Here is a 21,134-nt window from a genome sequence, read left to right as displayed (position 1 = left end):
ATAAGCAACAAAAATGGACTAATACAGCCCCACACTTGATACTAGTGTAAGATATGGATGGCAAGGGCCTCCTAGGTCTTTCTCTATTGTATGCACCATCAGGAACATTATGGAGTCTCTCTGGATCAAGATGATCCCACAAACTGATGGTTTCCATGTGTAATCGGATTTCCTGTAAACACGCAAAGCATCCTGAGTTGATCTGCCTGCCCAATCTCCATTCCATTTGTATGGACTTGGCTTATGATTTGGTTCAGCCTGCTTTTCTAGTTCTCCAACCATCGCCATGCACATTATGACTCAGCCACATTTTTACCTTTTTTCCAGCCTGATATACAGTCTCAGGTCATGGAAGAGATGTCATTGTGCAGATGTTGATTTTCCCTCAATTAACTAATCAATTGAATTCAGTTCCAATTAAAATTTCTCATGAGGAACTTGGCAAACTTATTCTAAAGATTATATAGGAGGATAAAGTCCATAAATAGCTAAAGCAATTTTGACATAGAAGAAGGAGGAATGGGAGACTTGCCCTTCAACTGTGATGACTGACTATAAAACCATAGTATTAAACTTTGTGGTACTGACACGGGAACAAATCAGAGAGCTCAGAACATATTCATGTATATTTGGGAGATTTCCCAAACCAATCAGGAAAGAATAAATCGTTTAATGTAGGATGTTGGAAAATTTGCTCTCTCCATGGAGAAGAATACAATTAGATCCCTATCTCACACCATACACAAAGCTGAACTCCAGTTGGGTTAGAAAACTGAATGTGAAAAAGTAAAATTATGAAGCTAATAGAAGAAAATGATGAAGAATACTCTTATGACATTGGGGTTGAGAAGGACTAAATCATACCAAAGAAGCATGTAAAAAGAAAAGAAAGGATAAAAAGACAAAGGGCCACAGTATCAAAATTAAAGATTATTGTTACATAAAGGACATTAAGGCAAAGTTTCCTGTCTTCGGAAGCAGACTAGTATCCAGACATTACAAAGAGGTCTCACAAATCAAAAAACAAACAACAACAACAAGAAAGACCAGTAGAAAAATAGGTGAAGGCTGTGAATAAGCAATTGACAAGAGAACCACAAGTAGCCACACTGTGAATGTATGAAGAAATGCTCAATTTCACTAGTAATTGGAGAAATAAAAATGAAAACAAAAACGTGCTGATACTATTTCCAAGATATTGAAAGAAATTAGAAAATTGGCTAATTAGATGAGTCAGTATTTGTAAAGCACTTAGAATAGTCTCTGGCACTTAATAAACACTATAAGAATGTTTATGAATAAATAAATTACCACTTGCTGTGAGAGATGGGAATGTGGGACAGAAACCCTTGCATAGCACACTGGAGTGGAGTGTAGGGCAGTAATTCTGGTACACAATCCAACAGTACTTGAAGTTAAGTACCAGGGGTTCCCCTAGGCTTTTTGTGCCGTTGGAAAACAGTGTTCACTTCTGGGCAGATGAATTTGAAAAAGGCACACTCTCGGGATAGTCACAACCTTCTAGGTTCATGACTAGGCTAGGAAACAGAACCTTTGCGGAGAAATAAAAGGACACATCTTTCTCCAGCAGGGCACATGGCATGGGAAAGAGAGTAGAGGCTGTTTTTCAGCTCCCATTGGCCCCTTGGCTGGATGTTTTTTAGCAGGGCACAGTTGCATAACCAAATATGGTGGCACCATGCATCCCCTATGAAAAAAGTAGAAACTAAGATAATCTTTAAAGCCCAATACCATTATCAATTTTTTAAAACAATACACTAATAAAAATGCTATACATTTTTCAAAAATACACATCCGAGCACGGTAGCACGCTATGGGCCGGGAAAGAGGTTGGGAGTAAGGTTGGGGACAAAGGGGAAAAACCATATAAAACCCGAGAGGAGTCTTGCACATTGCGTGAATCAAGGAGTTTAATTACTTCAACTCTCTGTACCTGAAGTCCCAAAGGGTGGAGGAGGAGAGGAGGAGAGAGGGGAAAGAAGGCCGGTCTTGGGAGAGCAGCCCCAGAAGGAAGAGAGATTTTTTCCAGGATGCCTCAAGCTATTTTTCTCATCGCTAAACCTTTTGGAGGCAGAGTCTGTGCTTTTCTACCTCAGTTTCCCCTCCTTGTCTTGCGCACAGAAGCGGCTTTATAAGGGTTGAACTGGCTGGAACTGCGATTACCTCTCGCTGTCACAGACTGCAGAAGGTAGCAGCCGGTCCGGCCCCTCCCTCCTGCGGAACCCTCTGGTCCGCCTTTCCTGCTAAACATCAGTCCTTGGCTCCATGTCTGGCTCCCCGGTGTCCCCCACCCTCTTCCCATTGCCCTCTGCTTTCCCAGGCTCCGAGAGGCACCGCCCCCTCATTGCCTTGGTCCCGCCCATTCAGGAACATTTGCATATTTCCTGGGGAGTACCGCCGGTTGCCTGCCTCGGAGGCTCCTCCCCCTTCGAACGCCCGCTCTTGCCCCTAGAGGGCGTGGCGGTTGCCAGGAGACGGGAGGACGCGCCGAGCACCAGGTTTCCGCCCGGGGCGGGCGACAGAAAGAACGTGTCGCCATTTTAGACTTTGCGGGGCGTGCATAGCCCCTTCCCCAGACTCCGGCCCAATTTCTGCGATCTCCACAGCAGCCCCTGAGGCCGCCCCCAGAGAGCGTCAGGATGGCCGAGGTCAGGAGTTAGCGTCCCTCTCTGTCGCCTCTAACCCCATCGTCCCTCTCCTGCTATCACTCATCCGCTGTCACATCCGCTGAGTCTGATGATCCCCCATCAACATCCTATCCCTACCTGCACCCCGCTCCCCCCGCCTTTCTCCGTTGTCTCTGGCCCCATTACCTCCTTTTCTTCCTTCAGTTGGGGGGACGCCCCTCACCCCCACTACCACGCTGGAGCTGTGCCAAGCACGCTAGTAAATTCATGAGTTTCCGAAACCATACATGACACGCACCCATCCCCAGAGTCTGAGCCGTGAGCTGATGCCACAAGAGAGGCACACACTGATATACTGAAGATGTCTCACCTGACTGGGGAAACCTGGAAGAAGGCTTCATAAATACCCACTGTCACCCCTTGTCCACTTGTCACAGCCTGCCTCCCTATCATCTGATCACCTGCTGTCACACCTCTTCATTAAGGCCCTCCAGCACATCAACGCTGCCCTGTTGTCATTGACCTGTGTCAATATGTTGTAGCCTCCGTTCACTCCCCATATTATAGTAACATCCCATCTTCAGCCTCTCCACTGAAGGGTCGTCTTTTCAACCCTTCTATGACCCCTTGCCTGTCCATTAGCCCCCCTCATTTATAACCTCAATGGCCTCAGGTTCTTGTCATCATTTGCCATTCACAGTCCTCATACACCATGGCCCTACCCAAATCCTTCATCCCCTATCAGAGCCCTCCCCCACCTCACCCATCCCTTGGTCAGTCCCAGCCAGGACCAGCTACATGAGTTGCAAGGACCGGTGCAAAATAAAAACAAAAAGCCTCTTGTTCAAAAATTATTAAGAATCTTAAGATGGGACAGCAGAGCCCTGTGGAGGAGGCCTTCTGAGTAAGGGACCCTGTGCAACTGATTAGGTCTCACGCCCTGAAGCCAGCCCTGGGTACAGCTTCTCTCAGCACCATCATGGCCCCACCCCTATTCCAGTTTATTCCAGTTGCTTCCCTGTCTCCTCTGCATCATTTTACATCCCTTATCATTCCATCTCCTTCATCTCCAGTCTTCCTTTATAATCTCCATCCTCCTGTGGTCAACAACTCCCTCCTTTCCTTGTCATAAATCCCTTTTACAGCCTCCATCCTCCTCACTGCCTGGGCTCTATCACTCTCATCTCTCCCTGACATCCACGCTGCAGGGGAGGCTTCACTTCTCCCCATTACCTATACTCATTCGTATCTTTTTTCTTCCCATTTCCTCCCTTTGTCTTTCTAGTTCTTTATTTTTTCCATTATTGCTTTTGATTGTTTCTTTATTTTCTCCCTCACTAGTCATCTTGGTTTATTTCATTCTTCCTCATTTCCCATACATAAGCCCTAGATACCAATGTTATGTATTACTTATTTCCCAGTCTCCTTTTCCTTTCATTATCTCTCATTTTTTCCTTTCTTCTTTTTTTCTTCTCACTTGACCTCAGCTAACTTCCCCCCTTGCCTTTGCTTTCACACTTCTCTATTTCCACCCTGGCTTCATCTTATACTGCAGTGTTCTTTTCTTTTCTTTTTTCTTCTCCCTACTAATCAGTATTACCAGCACCTAAAACAGTGCCTGACACATAGCAAACACTCTATGAATAGGTGACAAATGAAGGAGTGCTAAACTTTCTTTCTGATCAGTCCATGTTGATACTGTGCTTCCGAAATAGATACCGGGATATGCTATAACAATGTACATACCGCCTACTTATTGCTAAGAGATTACTTTTGCTTTGCTTTTAATGGTAGTAGACTTTTTAATGACAATATGAACAAATCTCTTTTGTTCATAAAATGTTTCTTTAAAACTTTTCTTTGATATCTTTCCACTCCTGTGCTAAGTGCCAGGTGCACAGGGAAAACTGGTCTGCAAACAAATGATTAGGCTGGTGATCAAGTGTTGACATTAATACCACCTACAGGGATGGAACCAAGAACATTGTCGTGATAAATTTTTTGTCTGTGCTCATGTTTAGCATCAACAAGGGGGAAGCACAGAGCAGCAGCAACACCATATTTCCTTAATATTTTTTCCTCCTTCGTGAAATTGCTTCATTGTGGTCTTTGCAATAATCTTCTTTTAGTCAGGAAGAAAACCTCTCTTGGGTTTAAAATTAGTACTAAAGTTGTTATACAGAATGTTACAGATATGCTCATGACTCTACAGCTATTTTAATCTCCAAAGACTGTTTTGCTTGCATACCATCTTTAGAGATTTAATTAGTAGTACAATGTTTTTGAAAACAAAAAATATGTAGACTTTCTCCATTTTGGGCAAGACAGAGTTGTCAAAACAGAAGGTAAACTACACTACTTAACATCTTCAGAGTGAATTGGAATTTTACTTTATTTTTGGGATTAGAGATTGTCTTAGTTTCTTTGATTAGCAGTAGAGTGTTGATACCTCTTTTTAGCGTAGACTATCAAATCATAATGGTGCAAATATAAATAAGGCCTTGCAAACCTTACTGGTCGTTAGCTTGAGAGTCTTGAGTGGTTCCCTGTGGTCTACAGAATAATGCAACCCATATTACCTAGAATGCTGTTTAATGCCTCCAGAGTCTGACTCCTTCGCCGATCTTCTCCTTCCTTGTCCCTGTCATACTCTTAAACTTTAGACAACTTGAATACTTGATTGGCTCTGAGCTTTTGCTCACGCTTTGCCATTTGCCTGGAATGCCTTTTTTATTTACTTATTTATTAAACAATTTTTTTTTAAGATTGTGCATGGTCTATTAGAGGCCAAATTTAATCAAGTAGTAAATAAGACTAATGATTGATATATGACGACCCTAACAGAATTATTAAAAAATTTCTATTGGGTAATGTCAATGCAGAATAAAATAAGTTAAAAAATGGCCCATAAAACAATTTTTTTACATTGACTGATAATATTGTATGTTTTCATCATGTACAACATGATGTTTTGAAGTATGTATACATTGTAGAATGGGTAAATCTAGCTAATTAACAAATGCATTACCTCACATAGTTTTCATTTTTGTGGTGAGAGCACTTATTCACTCTCTTTATATTTTTCAAGAATACAATATATAATTAACTATATTGCTGTACAATAGCTCTCTTGAAATTTATTTCTCCTATCTAATTGTAATTAAATATCCTTTGGCCAACATCTCCCATTTCCCCCCATCCTCCCCTTGTCTCCCCAGCTACCACCTCACATCAAAAACGGCAGAGAAGGGATGTGCCCTTTTCCTCTATATCCACCTGTGTAAATTTCACTCTTCCTTCTGGGCCTGCTTGAATGCCACTTCCTCTATGAAATCTGCTTTGTTCCTGCTGCTGAGAATAATTCTCTTTCCTATGGGTTCATTTTAGTTTGTTTTCTGTTGCTTATAACAGAATACCTGAAACTGGGTACGTTATAAAGAAAAGGAATTTATTTCTCACAGTCCTGCTTCCCGGAGGCTGGGAAGTCCAATATCAGGTGGGCCGCACCTGGCCAGGGCCTTCTTGTCGGTGGGTGGGGACTCTGCAGAATCCCAAGGCAGCACAGGGCATCACATGGTGAGGAGGCTGAAAGTGCTTGCCCGGGTCTCTCTTCCTCTTCTTACAAAGCCACCAGTCCACTCCCATTATAACCCACTAATTCATCAACCTATTAATGCATTAATCCATGAATGGATTAATCTATTCATGAGGGCAGAGCCCTCATGACCCCACCACCTCTTAAAGGCCCCACTTCTCAATACTGCCACATTGGAGATTAAGTTTCAAAATGAGTTTTGGAGGGGACAAACATTCAACCCACAGCAGGATTCTTACAGAACTTTGAATTTATTTTATGGCAGGGACCAAATTCTATACTTCCATTATCTGCTTATATAACCCAACAGCTAGTAAATTAAAATTCCCTGTGGGCAGGGATTTTATTCCCTATATCTGGTATCTCTTGCAGGCTCCATCACAAAACTTACATATAGCAGGTGTTCAATAATATTTGCTGAATGAATAAATATATACATTAATCATACCCATTCTTTTTTATTATTGTACCGTACCTAACAAAAAATAGGTGTATTCGTTTGCTAGAGAAGCCATAACAAAATACTATAAACTTGGTGGCTTAAAAACAGCAGAAATGTATTGTCTCATGGTCGGGAGGCTGGAAATCCAAAATCAAGGCCTTAGCAAGGTCATGCTTCCACTTGGACTCTGAATATAATCCTTTCTTGCCTCTTCCTAGCTTCTGGTAATGGCCGACAATCCTTAGCTTTCCTTGGCTTATAGCTGCATCAGTCCAGTCTCTGCCTCCATCTTCACATTTTCCCTGTCTGTGTGTCTATCTGTCTCCAGATGTTTCCTTTTTATAAGGACACCAGCCATATTGAATTAGGGCCCACCTTACTCCAGTATGACCTCATTTTAACTAATTATATATGCAATGACTCTATTACCAAATAAGGTCACATTCACAGGTACTGGGGTTAGGACTTCAATATACCTTTTTTGGGGGACACAATTCAAGCCACAGCAGTAGGAAAATAAAAATTCTGATATAACTAACTTCTGGGTTCTCATCTAAGTCATAGTCAGACTTGCTTGAACTACATCTATATGTTTGGGTTTGCATTTTTAAATATTATCTTGCCCAGCTAATCATGGAAGGCAAATGTGGAAAAGACACATGAATATTGTCGCACAGGGGGCATTTTAGTGGACTGGTGCGGATGACCTAGCCTAATTTTTTTTAAGGGATAAAAATGATCTTTTAGGAGAGTATTTCATATTTCAGGTGGGTTTCACTGTATGTATGATTTCATGATATCTATGCCAAGATCTCCCTATGTCTGACCTCAACGTACCATGGCTCCCTTCTGCAGTCCTAGAGGGCAGTAAGAAGTAGGACCCAATGAGAAAAGACCAGGGTTTGGAATAATCATAACAGTTATCAAAATTCACTGAGTGCCTACTGTTTGCCAGACACTTGGCTAAGTGTTTAACATCAATGATTCCATTTAATCTAATCCTTAGCAACATTATGTGGTAGGGAAATACTATTCAAATGCACATATATTCTGCATATATATCGTAATGCACATATATATAAGATATATATATAATTTTTGTGTGTATATATAATGTGTAGGTATATGGGTGTATGTATATACATATACACAAGGGCACTTCAAAAAGTTCATGAAAAAATAGAATTAAATGATAATACAAATCCTCACCTGAACTTTTTGAAGTATCCTCGTACACACACACAAACACACACACACACACGCAATATAAATGCAGCAGGAGATGAACAAGAATCCTTCCCACCATATAGTCTTAATTTATTTTGCTTGTATGAGGGGCTTTCATTCAGGGATAATAACAGTACGTAATTCCTTGATACTAATGTTGTAAAAGTTGCAATGACTATTTCTATTCCTGCTCTTTTATTCAGGAAAAGAGTGAAAAACCAGTATTGGAAGAAACTGCATTTGAAGAAATTGAAAGAGATTTTCAGGAGGTTCTCGCTGAACTCTCAGGAGACAAAAGTCTGGAAAAATTTAGACTTGAATATGAAAAGCTTCACGCCATCATGAAAAAATCTTATGATAATGAAAAGCGTCTAATGGCCAAGTGCAGAGAGCTAAATGCAGAGATTGTGGTTAATTCTGTGAAGGTAGCCACTGCCCTGAAGCTCTCTCAGGATGACCAGACCACCATCGCATCCCTGAAGAAGGTTAGTGATCTTGTAGAAAGAGGATAAGCCTGAACTTAAAACATCATTCTTTCATTATATTGGCAGCTCTAGGCTGGCGGTAAACCAGTGATTAGGTAAAAATTGACATGATTTATGTATTCATTAAGCCTAGGGAATAATGTTCATTTCCAAAGAAAATGATTAGTTTGGGTGAATTTCACTGTGCAGAAAATAATGGAGAACCTTATTGGCTTGGTTTCTGGGTAATAGTGGGTTAGCAAAAAGACTTAGAGATAAGTAAATGCAATATTAGGAATCTCAATATGTCTTGTTTGATGCAAGATGAATAGTTAATTAAATATCTCATGATGATAGCATGTGAAAGATATTTTTATATTCCTACTTTTCATACTGTCTTAGGAGAGACTATCTGGAGAATTCCCAGATGGTAATTTCATGACCTTTCTTCCTAGCACCCCTTTGCTTCCCTCTTGATCTTCCCAATTCCTTGTAATAGGAGAACAGGGATTCTGTCTGGGGGACACTGAGGCAGTGTGGCTTTGTTTTATTTTTTCTTCCTTAAGTGTGTTGCATTATTCTGAAGATAAAACATAAATGTTTCTGGTTGATCTTAAGGTGATAAGAGGTTGAGACATTATTTTATTTTATAGTTAAAACCTAGTTATGAGAAATAAATCATAAACTTTTTAGATATTTCCCTTGATATTATGCAATTAGATGTCACTCAGTTCAAATTAATTTCCAAGGCCAGTACAAAATGTAGTTTATCTCTTTTCTTAGAAAACTACTCTTTTTTTATTATCATTTTTTCTCTACTGTCATTTTCTTCTTCTCCTTACTGAAAAACCAACATGAGAAGGCTTTACTTCATTTTATGATGGGAAAAAACACTTTTCATTCTAAATTTAAAAACTGGAAGTGGAAGTCATAACTTGATAAATATCTAACTAGGCAAAGTTGATTTGGATAAAACTTTGTGTAATTATATTTTTATTTAAATATTCTTCGTTTGTTTTGCCAAAAATAGTGCATATGGTTGCTACATAAGAACATATTCCACAAACTGACATTTTGTTTTGAATCAATAATTTATGTGCTGTGATTATCCAAGAGTAATCTCTCTGTCTAATGAAAGAGTGAGCCTGAATTTATTAAACCAAATACTCTCTTCCACCCATTTTATTTCTTGTCAACATAAAAGTGGAATGTTTTCACCTAAAGCTTATAGGTTCTTATCTGTATGAAGGACCCACATTACATTTGATAAAATTTTGAAAGAGTTAAGTTGCGGGATCAAACTCAAGATTGTTGCGGTATTTCCTGTGCTTTGCTCCTTTACTCTAATGGCTGTAATTCTCTTTTAGGTATTTATGTTAATATTCCATGTTTCATTTCATAGCAGTAAAAAAGCCAAAGCTGCATGAGCCATTGTTTTCATTCCCTGCTGTGGGTTTTGTTTTTCCCCTATAACTGTTTGATGAGAAGGCCTGGCCTTGGGTTTCTGAAAATGAAGGCTGTTGTGCACAGTTAGGTAGCAGTGAAGGACACCGTCACTATCCATTGTTCTAAAGTTCACATTGTCATCCAGAAGCTCACTTGGGACCTGAGGCCAAAATATATTTTTTATTTTAAATCTATCAAGAGGTTCAATTCGATCTACCACTTTAGGACTTGGATTTCTGATCATTCCTTATATGGTAGAGTTTATTATCATTTTTTTCAAATATCTAGACTTGGAAAGCACCTAAGCTTTCATTTTTAATTGTGTAAACCTATCTCAACATCTTTATCAGAAATAATCCCCCTAGTGAGAGCAGTCTTTGCAATATGTGAGCCTGGACGCCACACTCACTCACACAGGAAAAAAATACCCTTTGCCAGTCACCTTCTTTAGTGTGCTGTTCCCTACTGACTAGCTCATGTTGAACAATTCAGCAAGTCAATACAAACTTATGCATAATGTATAATGAATAATGTATAATATATAATATTCTTTCCCCATAGATTACTACTACATTGCAGTCACGATGTTATTCTATTTGCTAGTTTATCATGCATCTAGAACTAAGTTTGGTTTTTCTCACTGTTGTCCTATGGCCCATGTAGGAAATTGAAAAGGCCTGGAAGATGGTGGACTCAGCCTATGATAAGGAGCAGAAGGCAAAGGAGACGATTCTTGCCCTGAAAGAGGAAATAGTGAACCTGACCAAACTAGTTGAGCAAGGGTCTGGACTGTCAATGGACCAGGACAGCAAGTAGGTCACGGTCTTCTTGATGCAGGTTGAACTTGTTTTGCAGAGGCTTCCTTCTTCAGCAGACAGCCTGGGCTTGCCAGTATGTTCTTGAATGTTCTCCATGAGACAAGACTCTCCCTTGATGGATTCCCAGAGATTGTTTTCTGTCTACTGCTATTTTTTCTCTTTAATTCTCTTTCTCTACACCTACAAACTTCTAATTTGTGGTTATATTAATCGTTTGGCTCTATAAGAATCAGTACTGTAGTTTCAAAATAAGTAAAGATTTTGGGTTTATTTTTCTCAAGCTTGTGTAGAATAAAACCAGTTGCCTTTCTTCCCAGAGTCCCGGCTCCTCCCATCTCACCCCACTCTCAGGTGCTAAGCCAGAAAACAGAGTGCTCTTCCCCCACGTCATTCCTTCATCTTGTAGAGCTTTGTCTTGTTTATTCGGCCTTTTAAGAATCACCTCTCCTCCTTCCTGTCACCAGTGCTGCTGCCTTGGTTCATGCCCCTATTCTCTGCTGGAGTTGGCAATAGTCCCTAACTGGTGTCCTTGCTTGCAGGAAGACATCTTCCTCTTTATTCCGTCATTGCTGCCAGATTTACACTTCAGAAGCACAGATGCACCTGTCCCAGGATAAACTCTTCCAGTAGCTACCATACCCAAAGGATAAAACCCAGACTCTTGAGCATGACATTCAGAGCCCTACACACACCTGCCCTGGTCACCTCTCTAGCCCGGTGTCCAGCCACACCATGTGGTTATGCCTCCATGCCTTTGCACCTGCTGCTTTCTATGCTCCAAATGCCTCTTCCATTCTGCACACAGTAAACTCCTATTTGCCCTTTAAGTCCCATGTCAAACACCTTCTTAACTTCATCACAATCAACATCTCTGCTCCAGCCTCCTCTCCACTCTCAGACCCCAATGACCAGGCAGAGTCACTGTGTTCTCTGTCTCCATGGGATCCAACATCTACCTCCAGTATGGCACTGATAGCATTGTATTGAAATTATTTGTTGATGTGTTTCTCTACCCATTAGGCTGAGAACTCCCTGAAGGAAGACACCTTTAGATCCCTTCCAAGAGTCTAGCACTATGTGGGGCATGCAAAACATTGCATCAATTAATGAATCAGGAATAGGCATCCACTTTCTTGGGCATCCTTTATGAAATCTAATTTTGCTCTCTCGGTTTCTTCTCCTTTCTCCATGCATTGATCCAATGTTGACAGGTAGTTCTAAATTACAGGTGTTGGGGGAGGGAATATGAAAAACAAACAGAAGATGTGATCCCTGTAATGATAGTCTTCTTACTAAAGAAGTCAGGCATATTCAGAGCAACTGCTGAGAAGCAGTGAGAGGGAACTGAATCAGGTAGAAGTTATTAATGGGAACTGGAAGAGGGTAAGGAAAACTGAAAAAATATTCAGCCCAGAATTTTATTTTCAACAGTGTGCTCAGGTGCAGCTGGCTCTCTACATAGTAACCTTAGAATTTGAGATCTTGTTTCCGGACAGGAGTTTGAGTGCAGGTATGAAGGTTTCTTTTTAAACATTTATGTTACATCAAAGGTGTTGGTAAATAAACTTTGTCAAATTACTGTGTTTTGAGAAGTCGTTTGATGACTGTCAGCTGCAGGAGTGTGCAGTGCAAATTCTTCTCTGCTTCCTCAGCTCTGAGAGCTGCCTTGCTCTACATTCATTCAGCTGCTGAGGTCGAATCAGATACAGAGCTTCCTCTCACAAAGCGCTCATTCTGCAGGAAGTCATGCCAAATCACATGGAAGGGCTTTTGAAATGTGGAGGTAACTGGTTTACAATTCAAATCAATGAATATTATTACATACCCTCCAAAAACTGGCATCATGAATGATATTCCAAATTTTGTTCTTGGGAACATTTTATCTAGGCTATATCCCTTTGGGAGAAACTAATCTCTTTGAGTAAATGGATGGAAAACTGGCAATGCATATTATTTGCTTGCATTTATTGCTTCATTTTAGACTTCAGAGCTGTGATCATAGCCCTCCAATGGATATATTAAACAAATAATTTCCTAAATTGACATCTCCTTAGGATTAATTACAAGAGTTGACAATAGCAATATAGTTTTATTGTAACAAATTCAAATAATACAGAGGTGGGGAAACTATCATCCTTCCACCCCCAACTTTCCCACTTTAAATTTCTCAGAGATAATCAGTTACCTGATTGGTATCTGTCTTTTGGGCTTCTATAAAAATGCCTATAAAACACATATGCACACAAATTCACACAGAGTAGACTCTGTATTCTCTTAAAAATAAAAAAATAGATCATACTATGTATATTATTATTGGCACTTCTTTTCCGCTAGTACCTCACAAACAGCTCCCATGTCAGGGCATAATGATCTTTCTGTAGTGCCCGAGTAGTGTTAATCGTGACCTGAAGTCTTTCTCATGAAAATGAGCTCAGAGAATACTACGAAGGACCCCTGAGCAGATGGCCATTTAGTCTGACTCCTGTGTTCTTCCTTTTTAGCATCCGAGATTTACTGAAGTACAAAGAAGAAGTGACAAAGGAGCGAGACCAGCTCTTGTCAGAAGTGGTGAAATTACGAGAGTCCTTAGCTCAGACCACTCAGCAGCAGCAAGAAACAGAGCGATTGAGAGAGGAAGCCGAGCAGACCAAAAGTCAGGTCCGCGCTGCCACGGAGGGCCAGATGGAGCAGCAGTATTTCTTTCCAGAGGATGCCTCGTCCTTCCCCAGTCTCCCTTTCTTTCTCATTCCTCTCTGAAATTTACCCCCTCGTGCCTAAGTGAAGCATCCTCTGTTCTGCTTGTTTCTCTGGTTTGTTCTTTCGAGAGCAGTTGAGTCATTGAATGACTTGAGTCATTCTTTCTCCTCGTTCTGTCTGAGAAGCCACCAAGACAGGGACTTTTGGCTCAAGAAGGTGTCCCCTGTGAAGACCAGGGGCCCCAGCATCTGGAGATGGTGGAATTAGTTCCTTTGGCCCTTCTCCGTTATAAGAAAGCCATCTGGCTGAATCCTTCTGAACACTTTTATAGAAGCCAGAAGTCAAATAGATAATATACAATGTACAGTCTCCAAGAGAAAAACCTGAGACTTCTCTGAGCATACGATAAGAAAAGGGCTTTTCATACAATTTGGACATCAGGATAAAACTATAGTGCTTTGCTTAGCAATATTCATGATTGTGTAAAACATAATTTCAGTATATAGGGTAGCTGGCTATATTTGATTTAGTCCCTGCTGATGGAGAACTGGACGAGTTCTTTCCATGTTTACTGTCCCTAGAACTCTAGGCTTCCATATTTAGTTGATTTTACACCATTTTTTGTGAGTTTGTTGCCCACCAGCAAGGTGAATATTTGGTGTCAAGGCCTCCTAAAACAATACGGAATATTCTTGAAAAGTTTGAACATTGGACTCAAGGCTGGCTGTCCTTTAGGGCAAAAGCTACTGCATAACGACTGCCCTGAACATGGCAGAACTGAGAGTGGGAGTCATGGCTGGTTGAGACCTTTCCACGGTGAGGGGTCATCTCATTCTTTCCTGTCCTTTCTATGCCCCATAGTTCCAACAAGAAATCCAGCAACGTCAGAACGAAGCTTCGCGGGAGTCTCGGAAGAAGGAAAAGCTAGAGAAAGAGCTTAGGCAGATTCAGGTGGATATGGACACCAGGCAGGCAGAAATTAAAGGCCTGCAGCAGTACATGCAGAAGAGCAAGGAGGAGCTTCAGAAGCTGGAGCAGCAGCTGAAGGAACAGAAGGTGAGCCGGGTGCGGACTGTACCGCGGTGCTGGCAAAGCCGAGAGAAACCAAGAAGGGTGCCTTTGTGCATGGCCTGTTGCAGCATTTGCAATTTTCTTGGAAAACAGCAAACTCCCTTTACTACCAGTGCTGGCATCACTTGGCCCTGCAATTCGGTCTTTGGACAGCTCTTACGAGGTAGTTATGCCCTCCTTTTTTTCCCTCACTGGCTCCAACAGGTTAATTTCTTTTTGACCTTTCACTGATGTGTAACATACACATAGGCAAGTGTGCAATTTGATGAATTTTCACAGCTTGAACACATCTTGGTCACCTGTACCCATCCTAAGAAACAACATTGCCAGTACAGTTATGCCCTCCTTTTTTTCCCTCACTGGCTCCAACAGGTTAATTTCTTTTTGACCTTTCATTGATGTGTAACATACACATAGGCAAGTGTGCAGTTTGATGAATTTTCACAGCTTGAACACATCTTGGTCACCTGTACCCATCCTAAGAAACAACATTGCCAGTACCCCAGAACCCCCGTGCCCTCTCCCAGTCATTTTCCCCACAAAAGGCCTCCTTTATTCTGAATTCTAAGCAGAGATTAGTTTTACCGATTTTCATACTTTACAGATATGAAATATTATAGGACGTACTCTTTTGCGTCTAACTTCTGTTATATTCTGTTTGTGAGATTCATTCATTCTGTTGCCATGTGGTTATAGATCTGTGATGTCCAATATGGCAGCCACTAGCCACATGTAGCTATTTAAATTTAAGTTCATTAAAATTAAATGAATTTAAAATTCAGTTTCTCAGTTGCAGGAGCATCATTTCAAGTGCTCAGGAGCCACATGTGGCTAGTAGATACCTTATTAGTGCAGATAGAGAATATTAACATCATTGCAAAGTGGTATCAGACAGAGCTCAGTAGACCACTCACTGTCATTGCTATACAGTATCTCATTGTGTGAGCATAACGTGCTTTATTTTTAATAGGTTTACTTTTAAGTGTAAATTTAAGAAATTATGTTCAGTCTTTATGCCTTTTTAATATGGTACTGTTTTTTAAAAAATGTTTTCTCCATTAAAGCAGCTTAAGGTAACACAAATATTAATAATTCTAGTCTGTCTTTTCTCATTTTTTTTTTTTTGGTGGCTGGCCTGCACAGGGAACTGAACCCTTAGACCTTGGTGTTACAGTGCCATGCTCTAACAAACTGAGCTAACCAGCCAGCCCTCTTTTCTCATCTCTTAAAGAAGCAATTCATATAATTGAAAAGTCTTTTCTTAAAAATGTTTTCTCTCAGGAAGTTTGTTGCCAAAGAATTCTCAAGCCATACAGCACTTTCCTACTTAAAAAGTAAAGGTATTAGAACACATTTCTTTGTCAGTTGCTTTATTAACTTTATAAAAAGGCTGAAGTCACATAGGTAATACACAATGTGCAGTCTTCAGGAGAAAACCACGAGACTTTGAGCATGAAATTTGAGAGGCTTTTAGACATCAGGATAAAACTATACTGCTGCATTTAGCAATATTTAGGACTCATGTAAAACAGTTTCATTTTTAGCATAGCCAATTAAATTTTAATTAGTCCCTATTGATGGGGAATTGGATGGGTTCTTCTTTCCATGCTTAATTTTTCATGCATGGAAGTCATTATATTTGGGAGAAAGTACCTAAGCCATTCTCTTTCTCTCTCTCTTTGTCCGTTCAGTTCATTTGCTATCCCTCCACCTTCCCATTATTCCTCCAATAGAAATGACACCCCCCCCATGATATAATTCTTTCTTTTTATAAGACTGTATCTGTGCAGGATAATCAAGGTAGGGGAGAGGAAAATATGGCTGACACCGAAATTGGGCAGATATAAATCACTCTACTACTGTTCCATAGTTTTGACTTACATTAGATTAAAAGGGAATTGTCTCTGTGTTGGTGTTAGTGAATGGTTGTGTTCACGAAAATGTTGTAGGCATGTTAATTCGGGATTTGCTTCTGAAGATGTAGCTCCCAGCCGCACAGCTGATAAAACGCGTTTGAATCTCTAGCTCATTTGCAATAATTACAGCAATTGTTGCATATGCGAAGCCTGCCAAATGGCAAACAGGCATTAAAATATTTATCCACCACCTGTGAACAAGACTTCCCAAGACTCTAAGAAAAAATATTATGCTCCCTGTGTTATTCATTAGAAGGCATCGTTTTCCTCAGCCATTTAACATTCATCATATTTGAGTGCGTTAGTGCTTTTATCAGGGATAAAGAACAATTTCTGCAAAGACAAAAAAGTGTGGTTGCTGTTATCTTCCCAGGAGGTTTGCGGGACCTCCTGTGTGTGTATGCAGATACCGTAATCAGATTAAAAAGCATGAACCAGCTTGTTTCGCACCTTTCAGATATTGAATGAGAGAGCTGCAAAAGAACTCGAGCAGTTTCAGATGAGAAATTCTAAACTTCAGCAAGAGAACGAACAACACAGTTTGGCTTGCGAGCAGCTATCCCAGGAAAACCAGCAGAAGGCGTTGGAACTCAAAGTAAACACTAAGTAACCTGTCTGTTCCCTAGCATTTCCATCCTCTTTACCTACTTACTATAGCTTTGTCTTTGCAGTTGGAGCCCTTGATTGGATAATCTGTTAGCTCTACGGAGTGCCTCAATACATCAGAGGCAGAGGCAGGTGCAAGCCTACAGTGATTGCTTTATGCCCGGAAACAGACACTTTGATAATTTCCATTCTTGTAAAAATCACAAACCTCCTTATTGATCATGTGGTTATGCAAATGCTTTCCAAAGTGAGCTCAGATATTCATCTCTGTAATAAGCCTTGCAAGTAACCAGTTGCCCAGAACTAGAAACCACAAGCGTGAGTGGCAGAGAATTCAGAATATATTTTACTACTTATATGGAGAAGGTGGGATGGGAGGGCTGGGGGATGGACAGGTACTATTTGGCATTTACTTCCAGGAATGGGCAATTATGATTTTCTCTTCTGTCCTATGTATATTTCAAGATAGATTTCCTATTCTCCCTGCTCTCATTGAAGAGTGCTTGTAGATTTAGCTTGGATATCAGTTTTAAATCAGTTTTAGTCTTGGATATCAGTTTTATATTGTATGCCTACATGCTTAACAAGTAACTTTATATTTATCACTTTATTTCTGAAAAAATCCATATTCCCCAGTTTAGTTATGCTAAAGTACTGGGCATAAAAAGAGTGGCCTATCAAGAATAATATGTAGATTTGAGCAGTGAACCATAACATTTTTTGTATCACAGTCTCTTTTGAGGATCTCATGAAGGCACACACATGCACAAAACAAGAACTTGCATCTTGTTTTGCATGCATCCTGGAAATATGAGAGGTTTCCTGGATTTTTCTAAAGTCTAACTCTGGGGTCTGGATTAATAACCACTGAATTAGAACATCTTAGAATTGAAAGGGGCCTTAAGGTCAATTAATTTGAACCCTCTAGGGGCTGAGGCTGAGGAACATTTAAAGCAGTTCAGAATGGGATGACTTGAAACCATTCATGAGAATGTAGTAAGTTGAAGCAAAGTGGAAATGACTAAGTCAAAATAATATACTAGCCCCTAAGGTGAAATTAAAGTAAGAATACTTATGCCATTAATTCTCTCCTTTGAGTACATGAACGGAGCATCTTGAAAGATGGACTATTTCTGTTACCAGATCCCAAACCTAATGGGATTTGGACTTCTAGCAATAATCCAAAAATAACATGCATAACCAACTTCAGTGTCTTCACTGTCAAGAGCAGAGATAATTGCTAACCTTTGTTTGCAGCAGAATCCCCAGCTGCTTTTTCAGTCATTTCTAATGTCAAAATTTTTAAAAAGTAAATTTAGTTTAAAATTTAAAAATCCATGAAGCTTGAAATGCGTACACAAGATTCTGATGCTTTCCATTGCTAGGATTATGTTTTCGGTACCTTTTGCCATCATGTAGGCTTGCCTATTTATATTGCCCTGACCAACTGTCTGAATGTACACCCAGAGGCTAACATACGCTGAGGAAGGAGGATCCCTTCTCTCAGGTATGTGATCGGGCTACTATGGCCCCGGAGGTCCTAAAGGGTGTTTGAATATTTTATAGCATGTTAATAACCTTTTGAGAGAGATCACTTTGTAGGTCCATGAAAATTGCTAGTGGAATATAGTATTTGCATACAAAATTCACATATTTGTGATATACAACTCACCTTTTTTAAATCTTGATAACCCAGTCAGATGTACCTAGAAATATCAGATTTTTTATCTTTTTATTTTTAGCTTATACAGCCACATATATTATTCAGAGAGTAGAGTTTTTCTATTTCTCTCAAAACCAAACAGATTGTGTTTTGATTTAATCCTGTAGAACAACTTTATACTGACATGGGAAGAATTTTCTTTTATCGGTTCTGAGTTACCATCATCCAGTTACTAGCCCTTTATTTACTCAGTGTCCTAGTTAATTCTGTCTCACTAATTACAGGCCAAAGAGGAAGAAGTCCATCAGATGCGCCATGACATTGGGAAGCTCAACAAAATCAGAGAACAAATCCATAAGAAATTACACCAGATTGAAGATCAAAAGGCAGAAGTGGAACAGCACAAGGAAACCTTAAAAAATCAGATCTTGGGATTAGAGAGAGGTAAACTATTTTGCACTTGTTTTTATTAATTTATAAACTTTTCATTGGTGACTAATGTCTTTTTGCATCCCAGGGCTCCATGCGTACAAACCATGCCAAATGCAATCAGTAAAAACAACACTCAGACTGATAAACAGCCAGTATGGAAGGAACATCATTTTGAACACCTTAAACTCTCTTACCTTAAAAGTGTCTTCAACATGTTACATTGGCACAGTATAAATCCAGCCCAAAGTACCACTCCATATTTGTCAGTGGAATAAATAACATTTATACTCTTAGGTGTGTGGTCTACATGACTTTTTGCTTTAATTTCCTTTTTCTACAGAAGATAGGGAATACATTAAAACGAATGTTTCTTATTAGTATGTGGAACAATGTTGCACGCAGAATCAGTGGAACAAAAATAAATGGCTTCTAACATCTTTTCTCTGTTAGTACTTTATCATACGAAGAACCTCTGTGTTACCCAGCTATAACTGATCTGTGGAGGAAAAATTTAAGTGCCATGGGGAGGTACAGAAAAAGCAGTGAGGATACAAACTCTGGAATCAAATCTGCCTGGGGTTAATCACCACCTCCATCACATATGGTGGCTTGGGATGGCCTGAGCTAATACACATAAAGCACTTGTGACAGCACCTAGCACATAGTAAGTGTTAATTAAATGTCAATATCCAGATATATTGCTATTTTCTGAATAAGAACATAATTAAAAATATGGTTGAATTTGGTGTGGCAGAAACAGCTCTAGACTCAGACACAGAGAATCTGGGTATGAATTCTGACCACACTATTTCTGAATAAGAACATAATTAAAAATATGGTTGAATTTGGTGTGGCAGAAACAGCTCTAGATTTAGACACAGAGAATCTGGGTATGAATTCTGACCACACTGCAATATGTGAGGCAGGAACACCTGTGTTGCACTGACCTCGTGAAGGATGCTGTGAGTTGTAAATCACTGAATGAGATAACATACATGAAAGCATACATTGCCTCACTAAAAGTTGGGTAAAATCTAAATCTCTGGATAAGATTATTTGCAATATTTGTCACTTCAGTCTTTGAGAAGTGCAAATATTTTTTCTTCTTAGACAATAGGAAATAATCTTTTATTGAGGCACAGTTGCATCTTATCTTGACAATTTCCCCATTCATCCACATAATATTTGTCACTTCAGTCTTTGAGAAGTGCAAATATTTTTTCTTCTTAGACAATAGGAAATCTTTTATTGAGGCACAGTTGCATCTTATCTTGACAATTTCCCCATTCATCCACACCTATGAATTGTGTGCAGACTATGTGCAAGTGCTATGCCAGGTATTGGATGCATGGAGGACTCTGCCCTCAGAATATTTACAGTCTAGCTCGAATTTACAATCGAACATCTTCAGTGAAAGATACGAAGAAAAATGGAACTGTAAGAGCATGTTTTGTAACTGGCTCAGTGACCATCAGAACACTCCCATATTTAAATTTCTGTATTGTTGCTTGCCGTAGTTCTAAGTTTTGAAAAATTTTTTCAATCTTTTAAGCTTTGAACCCAATTCTTCATTCTTAAATCACGTTTACAAAAGTTATCATGCTCTCTCTTCTGGTTATTTTGTAGGTATCATCAACATTGTTATTTCTTCTTAAGTACTGCTTCCTTTTGATGCTCCTGATCATGGAGTGGCATTGGGCATAATAGTTGGGACCATGGTTCCTCCATATGTTAGGATTTTCTACTACAAAACCCAAGAAATGAACTGAAAACTACCAAAACTAAAAAGAGAGTTCAATAGGTAGGCAGTTTATAAAATAAATATATAGATATCAGTAGCTTTTTTTATACCAAAAAATCAGTTAGAATATATGATGGAAAAACCTGCTTTCACAATAGCAACTAAAGTAATAAAATATCCATGAATAAAGTTACCAAGATATATGCAAGACCTATATACATAAAAACAGCTACAGAATTCTATTGAGGGGTATAAAGAAAGACTTGAAAGATGGAGAGATATACCAAGTTCCTGGATGAGAAACCCAATATGATAAAGATATAAATCTGTCCAAATCAATCTATGCACTAAATATTTTCTATAAAAAC

General features: G+C 39.6%; 1 protein-coding gene across 1 annotated transcript in view; it reads left to right on the top strand.

Annotated features, from left to right (window-relative positions):
- The first annotated feature begins 2,518 nt into the window (after positions 1–2,518).
- Positions 2,519–21,134, top strand: part of CCDC147 (coiled-coil domain containing 147) — a 117,558-nt gene continuing 98,942 nt past the window's right edge. Inside the window, exons 1-7 of the mRNA XM_008576882.1 lie at positions 2,519–2,669; positions 8,116–8,397; positions 10,486–10,634; positions 13,142–13,298; positions 14,199–14,393; positions 16,782–16,919; positions 18,878–19,037. Of these exons, the coding sequence (XP_008575104.1) occupies positions 2,661–2,669; positions 8,116–8,397; positions 10,486–10,634; positions 13,142–13,298; positions 14,199–14,393; positions 16,782–16,919; positions 18,878–19,037 (1,090 nt within the window). The 5' untranslated portion in view covers positions 2,519–2,660. The remainder of the gene's footprint in view (positions 2,670–8,115; positions 8,398–10,485; positions 10,635–13,141; positions 13,299–14,198; positions 14,394–16,781; positions 16,920–18,877; positions 19,038–21,134) is intronic.

This window comes from Galeopterus variegatus, unplaced genomic scaffold (genome assembly GCF_000696425.1).
Source record: "Galeopterus variegatus unplaced genomic scaffold, G_variegatus-3.0.2 Scaffold1418, whole genome shotgun sequence".
NCBI classification, from domain to species: Eukaryota; Metazoa; Chordata; class Mammalia; order Dermoptera; family Cynocephalidae; genus Galeopterus; species Galeopterus variegatus.
The sequence above is the reverse complement of the archived record's forward strand: the minus strand, read 5'-3'. Positions and strand labels throughout refer to the sequence as shown.